The sequence below is a fragment of the Dipteris shenzhenensis genome, chromosome 17, assembly GCF_047967505.1.
Source record: "Dipteris shenzhenensis isolate YYH24624 ecotype China chromosome 17, Dip_SZ_1.0, whole genome shotgun sequence".
Classification (NCBI taxonomy): domain Eukaryota; kingdom Viridiplantae; phylum Streptophyta; class Polypodiopsida; order Gleicheniales; family Dipteridaceae; genus Dipteris; species Dipteris shenzhenensis.
Genome location: NC_141612.1, coordinates 16,471,633 through 16,486,128, shown reverse-complemented (window position 1 = coordinate 16,486,128; position 14,496 = coordinate 16,471,633). Strand labels below are relative to the sequence as shown.

The window sequence follows — 14,496 nt, the reverse complement described above, 5'->3', positions numbered from 1 at the left end:
GCATAAAGCTCAGACTTGCAGCTCATGGTCTTAACAATGATATGGAGAAGATATTAATGGGACCATCTATATCAATTCAATAATGTACCCCATTAGACTTTTGATATAATAAATAAGTTGCATCGTCGGTGTTAACATAAATAGTTCACCAATTCTTCCTCTTTCTAAACATTTTGACAAAATATTGAATAGATCTGTTCAAAACGCTCAACATGAGAGACTGGGTCTCCTCCCCCTAAGAACTTGGTGATTAACTTTGAGATCATGATGGGTTTACTTCTAGAAGAATTTTGGTCTCTACTCGTAAATGTTGGAGGCATGGCACCCCTTCTTAGCGTTTCCACTAGGATCCTCATTCCCTCATCTCAGTAAGTATTGTTTGTAGAGTAGGTGGAGCTTGAGGATATGGTGACCTTGCTCTATACATTGGTTGTCTCAATGGAGGGTTCCATGTATTTGGTTACTGTACAAATGTAGGATCTGAGGATCCTAACCTGCTAGGCATTTACATTGTGACTTGAGGTTGATTTGGCCTAACGGGTTGGCCTAACGATCCTCTGGGGAGTGGCATGTTCATCCCAAACATAGGCCTAAATGGGGTGGTTGTTGAGTATGGTAGACCTCCCATGTTTTGTGGTTAAGAAGGAAATGAAGGGTTTATGTAGGGGGTTGTGGACCTTCTGGACCACTCCTTTGTCCACTGTTGTGGCATTTGAAACTCTTGGGGGGCCCTAAGGACAAATACACCCCTATATGACTGGCCTTCATCAAAGGATGGATATGGTGGTAGTTCATTGTTGCCAGTAGATATGATGGGATTTGCTTCCCTAAATATTGCTTCTAACACCGATTGTTAGGCTGACACATGAGGTTCCACTGGCACCCCATTCTCTCTAGCAAATGGGTTTAGCATGCCTATTGGTTCTGTTAGTCCAAGGCTATCCATAAAATTGGATAAGGTCTCCCTTAATCTAGCTGCTATAGATGGGGTAGGACATTGGGAAGTGCTTGGAGTCACTAAGGCTCTAACATTGGCGGGTTCTCCCATGTCTCTATCCAAGCTCATGGACTCTTTTGAGCTAATATGGTATCATTGTGGTGGTCCGTGTAAGGCGTAAGAACTATTTTCTGAGCTTGCTGACCCTAAGGATGTAGAACTAAGTGTGTAGGTTAACAAGAGGGTATTTGAGGCAATATCCTTAGGCTCAAGATCAGCTCTTAGGACTCTTCTTGATCTTAGGTGTTTGTATTAATCAACACAATTGAGGCCCCAATTCTAAGGTGATCCTGCTTCAATGTGGGGTCAAGGGGTGGTAGCCCCTTGTGGCTTCCCTGCCAACTGCCAATTTTTGGTCACTGCGTTAATGCTGATGTAGCGACTGGCTAACGCAGTGATTGGTAAAGCAATGAGACTGATAAAGCAGTGACTCGAGTACTGCGATGATTGGCTAACATGACTTGTTTACGCAGCGACTTGAGTAATGCAATGACTCAATTAAAGCAATAACTACTACATTATTATAGCAATGACTTGAGGAGCTGCTGCATTCTTATAGTAGTGACTTAAGGACCCCTTGTGCTATTATAAAAGTGACTTGAGGACCCACTGTGCTATTATAGCAATGACATGAGGACCCCCTGCGCTATTATAGGAATGACTGGACTCCGCTGCGTTAAGCTTAACGCTTCGATACACAGACGCATAGTTTCACCGACTGGTTTTTGGGGATTCCCTTGATTTTCAAAGTTTTGCCTCAATATTTTTGTGTAGGGGGTGCTACACTACCCGATCTACCTAGTCAAATGCAAAAAACATTTAAAAAAATAACTTTTGTAGAACAAATGGAGTATTTTGCAATAGTGACAGTTTTTTCCTTTCAAACCACTTCTAAAATCACTCCTAACCATATTGGGCCCATTTGGCTCCAAGGCGGCACACTCATAACTCTATAAACTTACCACCATTCATTAAATGACTTTGCCAACTAACATAGTTAACATGAATGTTGCTAAAGATGAAGGTGTAGAGGGGGCTGTTAGTGAACAGGAAAGGTCCTTTAAGAGAAGATCTCACTTTTTCCAGTATCATATTTCAAGATTCCAGTATCACATTGATGGGTAGTGACTGAGAATTAATGGCTCCTTGCTGAAAATGGACACGAATGCATTGCTCCAACAAGATGGACGAAGGTTAGACATAAAAAATGCCTATGAGGAGCAATGCCAAATTGTAGCTTCATATCATCAATAAGCGCGAGACGCACAGGCTGCACTTCAACATATCCAAGAAGGAGGCCACATCATTAGGGAAGATTTGGGGCCAAAAAGGGGCCTTTAGATTAGGACCTTTAGAGTAGGTCTAACGATTGCAGTGACTTGGCACGTGTGATATTTAAAACCCACCCCACTTGCATGGTGGCCAACCTTGGGCCATTAGATCAAGGCTAGATGTAATGGAGCTGGTGGACTGCAGCAAAAGTAGGTGCTATAGCATGAACACATACATGGTGGATGTGGAATGCACATGTGGACATGTTTCATGGAGTTTGACAATGGACTACCCACATGGCAGTGCCAACGGCTAGCATATGGTGCTGTCCACCGAACCATTGGATGAGATGCATCCAATGGTCCAACATTGGTCTTCTATCTGCGAGCCATGTGTGCCATTAGATCTACACCCACATGGTCTAGCAAGCCATCATCGCAACAACTACTAGACATTGGATTGACTTTGTATCCAATGGACTACATTAGGTGCTAATTGTGCATCGTAGGATGATTAAGGCCCTCCAAATGGCCTTTGCATTTGTCAACACGTATTAATTCCCTTTCTCCAACGTGAGAATCTATCCTTACCATAAGCTATTCACCCACAATTAAGGAATTAATCAAATTGCTGATCTCTCCCTTATGAGCCTCTTTTTGATGCCCAATCTCCCCTAGTGTCGTAACCTTGATCCAAATTTTGTGGGCCTAGCTGTCTGAAAACCCTCTACCATTTTTGGTGCCCATTACTTTTGCGAATGATGGATCTTTATGTCCTATATGTGAAGATTGTTTTGATACGGTGATTGGTTATTATGCGCTCCCATGTCACCGTTAGTTTCACCTAGTGTGCCTTGTAAATACTTTGAAGGTTAGAAGTGCATGTGCAACGTGTAATGCTCTTGTGGCCTAAAGCTTGTATGATACTCTTGGCATCGGAGCAACATTTTCATTTGATCCTAGGTTGCGCAAATTGTAACATGTTGGCACTTCTATCTAAGCTAGTTAAGCCATTACATATGGACATATATTGTAATGATTTACAATAGTTTTGTTAATGGATTTTTTTTGTTCATTTGAGATGCTGCGAGAAGTTATAATAAATTCCCATGTTGTATTTGCAAAATTTTAACTTGTATTGTGTTATTTCTATAATTGAGTTTTGAGTTATCTCTATCCATGTTACTCGATCAATGACATTGGTTCTAGATAAACTACAACGCATTTGACATGATTAACATCCCTTGAACATGTTTCACCTTAATTGAATCCCCTAAGAGTTTGGCCTTCCAACTAACTGGTTCCTCAACATGATTTGCACTATCTTCCATACTTTTCTAGCATTTGGGCAAGCAATAAAAAGATGAAATATGTCCTACTTGCAACCCAAGCGTATTCTACCATTTCTACCCCCTTCCCAATGGACTCCCCTTTGCTATTATTCCAGATAGCCTTCTAGAGAATGAGCCATAACAAGGTAAACATTTTTTAAAGGATGGCTTTATTCGAGACTCAAATGAATATTTTCTTCCAATTCAACTTGCAATTAGCTACATTCCACTTGGCATTGAGAACTTTGAATATTTCCTTAATGTCATTAGTGGAAACAAATGTGAGGATCCTACCCATATAAATTCTTTATTGTAGATCAAAATTGAACCCGCTCTCCATTGAGTATTGCCATTCTAGAGTCCCAATTTGCCCATAGCTAAGTCAACATCCTGATTTGAGAGCCTAAATCCTCTTCTTATTTCCAGCCATGACTTCCAGATATTTTCTTTGAGCTACAGCTGACTTCAACATTGTAGCCCTTTTGTAACTAGTAACCTAGCCGTGCACACACCTTTGTCATTGAGTGGATATTCCTCAAATTATAGAGAGGCAGCTATGGATAGGAGCTTTATTCTAAAAATGTTTTTGGTTATAATATAAATCTTACAACCATTCCTACAAGAAAAAAACCCTTTGAGTTAAAAACAAACTTATGACATTCGTACAAATTAATGAGAGCTAATAAATAAAGGGATAAAAACAAACTCGTAAATAATGTCCATACACATTCTTTGTGTCTTTTTCTTTTTCTTGAATAAAAATAAACTCATAAATAATGTGAGTGGTTATGTTTCTAAGAGCATAAATAGATGAGTTGTTGGCTTGAAGAGGTGGTGTACATATACACCTTCTTGGTGTAAAAATATACCCTTTAAGTATTGAAAAAAAATCATACAATGTTATGTGTGTCAAATAATTCCACCTTTGATATTTAGTATCAATGTTGTTCACATGAAATTCTATTGTAGGTCTCATGTTCTTTATTGGTAGTGGCTTGTCACACCCGATAGAGACTCTCTTGACTTTATGACAATAGGGTTTAAGGTTTAGGATTTAGGATAGAGTCTAAGATTTAGGGTTTAGGATTAGGCTTTAAGATAAATTAGGATTTAGGTTTTAGGATTTAAGATATAAATTTTAAGGTTTAGGATTTAAGATCTATGATTGGTTTGAAAATGATTATTTTCTTGATGTGATACAAAGTTTAAGTATCTCGAGGGTTAAGGATTGTAAGCTAGAGATTTTATTTCCCCAAGTTGCTAATCTATTTTTCCTAAAATAAGTATTTACCGTAATAGAGGGTTCCAATATAGTGGTGTATGGGAATAATGAAGTGATAGCCTTTGGACAAACAGACTTAATCTTATAAACATGTGTCATTTTCAACGCGTGGTGAGAGAAGAGGTGTAGTGATAATCACCATATAATTCGTCTTTAAGTACAATTAAAATACCCATATAGAGACTTTGAAACATTGGGTGACTTGTTGCAATGTGATATTTTTGATGTGCACACACCTCTCTCTTTTGGCTCGAGATGAAATCATTCCAAAGACATACTTTCATGATATCAAGAAAACTTATTTTGCAAGGGATGATTCAAGATCATTCCATTGAATTACAATCAAGGGTAAGTCCTCGTACAAACCCTTATAGGATGAGTTGAATTGAGAGAGCATGTTCACAAACATACTTGAGAACTACTCAAGAGAATGCAGGATGATACATTTAGAGTTGATGATTGGCTAGATGTACTTAAGGCAGTATAAATTTTTAGCTTAAATCTAGATATCAACAAGTAAAAATAAAGTTAGTTTGATATGCATATGACAATTTTTAGGACTTCAAACTCATCATTATGAACTCCTAGTGATGTTTTGTGGATTCACTAATGCTCCTGTTACTTTTGTAGAAAGATGAGGAACTCGAAATATTAGCTCAAACTTCTCGTGGTATTCTTTGAATATATCCGAAGAATGAAGATAAGCATCTACAAAAAGTGATGGATCTTCTTAGGGAATAGTTTCTCCATAAGAAGAAAAGTGAACTTCAAAGAAGAGATTCAAGAGTCAAAATTGATCCCAAAAGACCAAGACAATTGATCAGTCTTCGAATATGTATGTATTGCGAACATTCTTGGCACGTGCAGCCATTACTAACGATTCATCTAGAATTTTGCCAAGACATCATCTCATTCACAAGTGCTCAAGAGGCATTCCATTTATGAGTGGAGAGCGACACATCAGAGAGAATTCAATGAGCTTAAGTGAGCTTTAACTATTGCAACAGTACTGACATTACCTAACGTCAAGAATAGTCACTTTATACTGGTACTGTAGGAAGCATATTAAAGGCATCCGATAGCTTATCAGAGTCAAAAATTGCAAGATGTGTTGTTGAAATAGAACATTTATGAGAAGGAATTGATGGCTGTAGTACATGCTCTTAGGCTGGGGATGCATTATCTTTACGGTACAGGATTCGAAGGTAAGACTGGCAGAGTATTAAACATTTGTTCTACCAACCAATTGTTTCCTCTCGTCAGATCAAGTGGGCAGAGTATCTTCAATCATTCGGATAGCCAATAATTGCATATCAGCCAGGAAGGAAAATTTAGTAGCTGACGCATTCACTAGGCCCAAATCTCATCGAGCTGTCATGAGTGAACTACACTACAGAGGGCACAGGAATTCGAGGGACCATTAAAAATGTGGAGAGCCATTTTCAACGATCTAACAGGGATGTCACTAGTTTCTTCTAACAGTGCATCATATGCCAAAAGGTAAAGAGTGACTTGGTTTGAAGCCCTGGACTTTTACAACCCTTATCCATACCTTCAAAAAGGTGGCAAACAAACAATGGGTTTTGTGTCCAAATTCCCTAAGAGTGGCTCGTTGACAAAACACTCACCATCATTGACCGCCTTAGTACACAGCTTACGTTTTCCATGTAAGAATGATATATCAGCTTGAAACAGACAAACCCTTCATTCCACATATCTTTAGACTTAATGGGCTACCTATATCCATTTCTTCTGATAATGATTCTAAATTTCTGAGTCATTTTCAGACAGCCCTACTTAAGAACCTTGGTAATAAGGTTCAGTTTTCCACAGCTTTTCATCCTAAAACAAGTGTCAAATTGAAGCAGCTAATTAAGCCATAGTAGCATGCTTAGGGCCTTTGTGCATGATCAGCCTAAGCTATGGTCCCAATGTCTACCTTTATTAGATTTGCGGGTCAAACTCTTCCTGTACCAACCACAGACTTTGGGGACAGGGTGCCGTCACACGTACTAGAACAGGTTCAGATAAATATTGAGCAACCTCAAAGACAATGTAAGAAGGCTGCAGATAAGAAAAGAAGACTTCTGAAGGAGACTGGTTTGTTAAAGGTTGACAAATGATGTATCAAGTTGGTACAAGGGCATTCCAGATATGTGAAGCTAGTGGTCAAGTACTATGGTCCATTCCAGGTCAAAGAAGTGCTGCATATAGCAGAGAAGCAAGTTACTTATCAGCTACAGTTGCTTGCTACATGGAGAATGGATGACACCTTCCGGAATATTACAGCACTACATTGCACTGTCCTAGTGCAAAGATATCATATATGGACCAAGTGGTACAAGGAACCTACCCTTATCCACTCCCTGTATAAACACTTCTTATTCTCATTTTCAATGCAGTGTCCAGCTAGCCAAAGTATGTGCACTCCTCTCTCTCTCTTTCTCCATTTTCTGACCATAGTATCAGAGTTGGTGAGGAAAGCCCGTGGTGTGATAATGAAGGCATGACCCCTGCATGTCAAGTCATTTTCCCTGCCATGTTCGAGCCTTCTCGACTATGAAGACAATTGCAGGAGCACCTAAATTGTGCTATTGCAGTGTGGTACGCTGTTCCATTGAAGGTCTAAGCTACACTGCTACCTTAAGCAAGGCTATGGGCTTGGCACTATGTATGGTAGTGTTGCATGCCATGCTAGAGCTGCATCTAGAGCATGGGCTTGACAGTCCATTTATATCGCATGTGGACAAGGTCGTACTAAGGTGCCTTTGAGTCTTGTCATGGCCCTTGAGATGCTCTAAACCTTAAACAAAGCCAGGTTGTTGCTCAGGGGCTGTGTGATGAGTAGCCATCCCTTGAAGATGCTGCACCACAAGCACACCAAAATGATGCCTTTTTGGAAGCCCAACACATAAGTACAGATATAAAGTGTTTAGAGCTCCATGAGGTTTTCCATCCTTTAAAATACGCTCTCTTGGTCATATCACTCCACAGTGATCATCCCAGCCTCCACCAATGGCATACATGTTCGATAGCAACACATAAGCTGCATCATTCCGTGGTTCCAAGTCAATAATGCATTTTGCAGCATGCTTGGCCACTTCAATGTCATTGTGTATTCTGCAAGCACCAAGCAAAGCCCTCCACATAATAACAGTAGGTTTGGGTGGTACTCTTTCAATGAATTCTATGGCATCAATTAGGTGCCCTGCCCGACCAAGCAGGTCAACCATGCAAGAACAATGCTCCTCTCTGGCTGTGATACCAAAGTCTTTCCTCATAAGAATAAAAACAAGACAGCCCTGATCCACTAGTCCTGCATGACTGCATGCAGAAAGCATACCAACAAAGGTTATGTGGTCCAGTTTCACACCTTTGTGTCGCATTTGGTCGCCAAGTTCAAGAGCATGGCTGCCCAGTCCATGCTGGGAATATCCAGCAATCATTGCATTCCATGAAACATCATCTCGTTCCAACATTTTGTCAAATACTTGGTATGCATCTTCAATGCATCCACATTTGGCAAACATGTCAATCAGTGCATTCTCCATATCAATGCTGGGCTTGACCACAGTTCTTATTATCAAAGAATAAACTTCTCGTCCTTGTTCCAGGCTTCCTAAGCTCGCACATGCATTGAGGACGCACAAAAAGGTGATATCATTTGGTGTCATACCTTTTTGTACCATCACTTGAAACATCCCCAGACCCTCTTCAGCATTTCCAGACTTAGAATACCCAACAATCATTGTATTCCAGGAAACCACATCTTGTTGAGGCATGCTCTTAAAGACTCTGCATGCATCCTCTATGCTTCCACATTTGGCATACATGTCAATAAGGGAATTCCCCAAGAAAATATTTAGTTCAAAGCAAGTTTTCAGGACGTGAGCATAAACCCTTTCTCCCTCTTCCAAACTTCCCAAGACAGCAAAGGCACTGATGATACTCCCCAGAGTGAGCATATCTGGCGTTAAACCTTCTCTTCTCAACTGCTGAAAGAGCCCAATAGCCTCCGTTGAAAGCCCATGCTTTGCATATCCAGCGATCATCACATTCCATGAGATCAGACTGCGTTCATGCATTTGGTTAAAAACATGCCTCGCATCCTCCATACTCCCACATTTGGCATACATATCAACCAGTGTAGTGGCTACAAAAAGGTTTGGACCAGATCCCCACATCACAATGTGGGTGTGGATTAACTTTCCCTCTAATAAGGATTTCTGATTGATACACCCTTGTAAGAGACGGACGTACGTGTAGGAATTTGCAAGAAGGCCACGCTGGTCCATCATATCCAAAATATGAAGCGGATTCTCTTTCTCGTGCTTACAAGATGTCCCATTATCCCTTTCAATGCAAAGGTTATACACACGTCTGTCATTAGATCCTCTGTGACCATGATGCCTGAAAAAATGTATCCTATCAATCTTTCCGATGTCAAAAGCACATTCGAACATCACAACTTAAAATTGCTGATTTCTAATTTAAGGCTCACATAACTCAAAAGATCCATCGTCCTGCAAGAAGGTTAAGCAACATTAACGCTGCGGTACTGGTAAGTGTGTAGCGCCGCACATGTGCCAAATCTCCTAGATAACATTAGTTCAGGCAAGGTACCATCAGCCGTCGCAATCCCAAGTACCTGCATTGTGCTGCTAGGCGTGAATTGCTGATTAAAACCCTGTAAGCTCTACGAGTGTGCAGTTGAGCAACGATCGCTTCAATCATGGATCCCCAAGGTGACCAAGCTCCAGGCCGAAAACACCATCAACGAGCCACGCCAATTCGGCCTCAAGTAGAATTTTCCAAGTGCAAACATAGAGACAACCCGAACTTCAAAAATAGACAATACTCAGACACAACTGAAGAACGGAACTCAGAAAACATAGTGCCCGTCGGTAATATGAAAAAACTGAATACAAGAACCTCCGGCCGTCAAAGGACCGTGGCTGAGGTGTATCAGAAAGATGATTCCATGTAGAAAAACAATAGAAAAGATAGCAGCAGGGGGAGCGAAACGCAGTCCTCCGTGTAGCTCGATGATGACGAAGATGATGAAGAGCTGGAGCTGCCCTAGAGGTAGGAGAGGATGGCAGCAGATGAAGAGGAGAAATGTGAAAGCTTGTCAGGCAGTAGTCAGGAGCAAATTTGGAGCAGCAGCTGGAGGTCCAGAGCTAGATCTGAAGGAGAGAAATAGAGAGACAGAGGAGTTGGGGCAGAACTGCAGTCGAGGAGTAGATCCGGAGAAAGAGGGGCAGATCTGATGCAGGAGGAGCACATCTGGAGCAGAGGAGAGCACATCTGGAGCAGAGGAGAGCACATCTGGAGCAGGAGGGGCCGCAGCAAAGGATGGAGGAGGTGAGGAGCAACTGCACGTCCTGTCTCAAGAGAGTGGAGGGGGTAGGTAGAATTTTATAGGCCTGACCTTAGGAGGTCCGCCAGCTCTGGTCGGTAGGCTTGCCAGCTGGTCGGTGGGCCTGCCAACTGGTTGGCCTGCTGGTTGGCCAATTCTGGTCGGCCAGATCTAGTCGGCCAGTTCTGGCCTTTCTGGCCACTAGTTTGGCCCTGCTGGCTGACCTTTTGGCTGGCCTGCAAGCTGGTATGTTTGCCCCAGAAATTGGGGATTGTAGTTTGCTTAACACCCCCTCTCAATTGCCAATTTGGAGGGGCAGACATTGTGTGCTTGGAGCTTCGTGTAGAGATGTCGACGGTGGCTATCCCTGCGAAATGCCCATGAAATGTAATGCAAAAAAATGTCGACAAGAGGAGTGCCCTTGCAAGGGAATTGTTCACATCCTCAAGTGCCTGAGTTACACGTATGATCAGCAGAAATAAGAACACTGTGAAGCTCGAGAGAATAAGCCACCCCCTCTCACCGCCGAAAGGTGGAGGGAAAAGCAAAGGTAAAGAACAAATATGTCGTAGCAGCACTGATAATCCAGAGATGGTGGGATTCCGCCAAAGGAAGAGGTCGTAGATGAACAGTGAGCCAGTGTGTGCCCGATCTTGGACCTCGGGAGAGAGGAGTCTATCCCCGCCTCCATGCATGTAGAAGATTCGAACAGAAACATCAAGACACATCTGAACAGAAAGGGTCCTGCTTAGGGAGAACTTGTAGATCCTGGAAGTCTATGCCGATGGAGATCTGGTAGAGGTGAAGGATCATGACCTCCTTGTTCGAAGGAATGGGGAGTGTCAAGCCTGAAACCGAAAAAGGAGGGAGGGATGGGAGTAGAAGATGGAGATTAGAATGGGAGGGAGGGATGGGAGTAAAAGATGGAGGTTAGAAAGGGAGGGAGGGATGGGAGTAGAAGATGGAGTTCTCTCCCGTAGTGCGCAGCGGAATGAAGAGGAAACTGATGTGTTCATAGGAGTGATGCTCCCCGTACCCATGGCCTCCTTGAAGAAACAGGATCTTTAGATCACCAGAGATCTGGGGTCTTTAGATCACCATGGCTCTGATACCATATAGAGAAACGATAGGGTTTGCAGTGGAGTGATAAAAAATAGACAATACTCAGACACAACTGAAGAACGGAACTCAGAAAACATAGTGGTTGTCGGTAATATGAAAAAACTGAATACAAGAACCTCAAGCCGTCATGTCTCAAGGACTGTGGCTGAGGTGAATCAGAAAGATGATTCCATGTAGAAAAACAATAGAAAAGATAGTAGCAGAGGGAGCGAAACGCAGTCCTCCATGTAGCTCGATGATGACGAAGATGATGAAGAGCTGGAGCTACCCTAGAGGTAGGAGAGGATGGCAGCAGATGAAAAGGAGAAATGTGGAAGCTTGTCAGGCAGCAGTCAGGAGCAGATCTGGAGCAGCAGCTTGAGGTCCAGGGCTAGATCTGAAGGAGAGAAATAGAGAGATAGAGGAGTTGGGGTAGAACTGGAGCAGAGGAGTAGATCTGGAGGAGGAGGGGCAGATCTAGTGCATGAGGAGCAGATCTGGAGCAGAGGAGAGCAGATATGGAGCAGGAGGGGCAGATCTGGTGTAGGAGGAGCAGATCTAGAGCAGAGGAGCAGATTTGGAGCAGGAGGGGCTACAGCAAAGGATGGAGGAGGTGAGGAGCAGCTGCAGGTCCTGTCTCAAGAGAGTGAAGGGGGTAGGTAGACTTTTATAGGCCTGACCTTAGGAGGTCGCCCAGCTCTGGTCGGTGGGCCTGCCAGCTGGTCGGTGGGCCTGCCAACTGGTTGGCCTGCTGGTCGGCCAGTTCTGGTCGGCCAGATTTGGTCGGCCAGTTCTGGCCTTCCTGGCCACTAGTTTGGCCCTGCTGGCTGACCTTTTGGCTGGCCTGCAAGCTCGTATGTTTGCCCCAGAAATTGGGGATTGTAGTTTGCTTAACACAGTCCTTGTGTGCTCAAATATGTAGAGTCTGCCTGAAAGTGTACCGGAGATTGTAATCCGTCAAGACGGCTACCTGTCGGAAGCTATCGACATTAGGGTAAATGGTTGCCAGAAGGTGATCTGAAGTTATCGGAGTTATGGGCACATGATGAAATAGAGATGCAAGCTCCTCAAAATCCCATGTGCCAACTTTTCATTCGCTTGCCTTATGCTGGGTCAGGCAGCAATACACCTTCTGGTAGCTTTCCGATAGTCTTTTTGTAGCCACGTCAGCTTGAAGCTGCCGCATGGCGGCTGAAAACTAGATCAGCCGCCTAGCGTGAGGGTGCATTTACACCATCCGAATGCCCAACTTGCAACACGGGCGTTCCACGATCTCATTGGTGCCCATTGGAAGGGAAGGGTGTTCGGCACTCCCAGTCACCCTCAACAACACCAGTCAGAGGCCCATGTGATTCCTTGATAGCCCATAACCGAATTGCATCATGAGCTACTGTCTTGGTAGTGTGAAAACCACACATCGGCAAACTTGCCCGTCAAAGTCCCTTAGGCAGGTTTCACAAGTGTCCACGAACATCATGATGGATGCATTACATGCTACTCAATACCTTTCACAAGTGAGCGGACGAGAGACCACAAATTTTGCTAACACTCGTGGACTAGTAAAGCCAGACTCTCGCCCGACACTAAAATCTCGCCTAATTGGATGTCGAGAGACTGAGTGCCAATGGGAGAAACTCAGATCCTTAAGGCCCGAACCCGTTCCTTAAGGCCCAAACCCTTGGTGAATGAAAGAATGTGCCCCTTTACACTATTCAGAGTCTCATGCATATAGGTCCCCCCAATTTGAAAAGAATTTAAAAATATAAAAATTTAGTGGACAAGGGAGGAGGGTCAAGGAGGTAGGGAAAGGGAGGAGGGGGGGAAACTGGAGAGGGTAAAGAGGAGAGTGGACAAGAGAGGAGTTGACATCTCTCTTATTAAAGAGAGTAATACTTTAAACCTTTTCATTTTATATTTTTTCGTAGCCTACGGAAAAGACCCTATGAGTGGACAAAGAGTGTCTTGAGTTTAAGTCCCCTCTTTGCATGAAATTTTGAAGGTCTCTCTTTCACCTTAGCTTACTTGGGCTATCTCCATCTTTTCACTTAAGAAATCAATTGAATTTCTCCATTGAAAAATAAAGCCCTTTTCAATTAAGTTCCTCCTTGGACCAAGTTGTATGTATAGAGTTGTATGTATAGATTGGAAATAGAATAGATAGATGGGATAGATGAGCAAAGTAATGGAGGAATTAGGTGAGAGCTGTTTATGTGGAGTGAACAGATATAACATTTAGGGCAAGCCAAAAATAAGTCTTAGTTTGAATGCACGCCCAATCCTCTATAGTTTGGCTGGTAAGGTTAATAAACTTGCAAGCATCAGCAAAAAATAAGTCTTAGTTTGAATGGACACCCAATCCTCTATAGCTTGGCTAGCAAGGCTAACAAACTTTCAAGCATCATCTCCACAAGCTCTAGGAGACCTTACTCCTACAAGACAATCTGCTAGCAACCAAAAGAACCCTAGTATTGGATTTGTCATTTTGCAAATGAGCCGTGCTGAGCATTCGTGTCAAACTTTTGGTCCCACAAGACTATGCCTTCCCTTTTGTGTCTTATCAATATATTAAGTTTGTCACGATTAATGCTAATCTTTCACTTTCACTAATCATGGATGTTGAGGTACTCGAAATGCATTATTAGTTAAAGATGAATTTCCAAGGGAGCATTACATTTTTAACAGCTTGCTAAATGCGCTACTTCATGCGTGTCGATGATGGATTAGATGCTTTATATAAGACTAAATTTGTTCATAATGTTACATTGTTATTTTAACATTAATGCAAAACATTGTGCTTCTAATAAACAATTTTCCCAAACATGCAAAAGTTTATTATGTGATTGAATAACTTGGTATGTGGTGGTAGCTAAAAATGTTATTTCCTATATAGAGAGAGTAGTTGATTATTCGAAGCTATTCAACGTTGGTTAGTGAGGTACAAAGTCAATATGTGTCATTTGTTTACAAACTTCCTTAGATTTTATGCTCACCATGTGTAGTTACACACTACAAGATAAGAGTTACATAAACAATTTGCAAAAATCTCATTGTTCGCTTCTAGTTTTTTGCACTCTTCAGCTACCTGAATGTTGCCTCTTTATGATGGTGTTGCTACAACTTCTTCTTTCGCCAGTTTTGGTAACTATTCACAATTT

The 14,496-nt window shown here is 42.3% G+C and overlaps 1 protein-coding gene across 1 annotated transcript; it reads right to left on the bottom strand.

Moving 5' to 3' along the window:
* Positions 1 to 7,161: 7,161 nt before the first annotated feature.
* On the bottom strand, positions 7,162 to 12,336 carry LOC147891747 (pentatricopeptide repeat-containing protein DOT4, chloroplastic-like). Its single transcript, XM_087388817.1, has 3 exons — positions 12,239 to 12,336; positions 9,530 to 9,749; positions 7,162 to 9,291 (listed from the first exon to the last, which is right to left on the bottom strand). Exons 2-3 carry the CDS (start codon positions 9,613 to 9,615, stop codon positions 7,860 to 7,862), a joined length of 1,518 nt encoding a protein of 505 aa, XP_087244943.1. The 5' UTR covers positions 9,616 to 9,749; positions 12,239 to 12,336; the 3' UTR covers positions 7,162 to 7,859.
* Between the last annotated feature and the right edge of the window lie 2,160 nt (positions 12,337 to 14,496).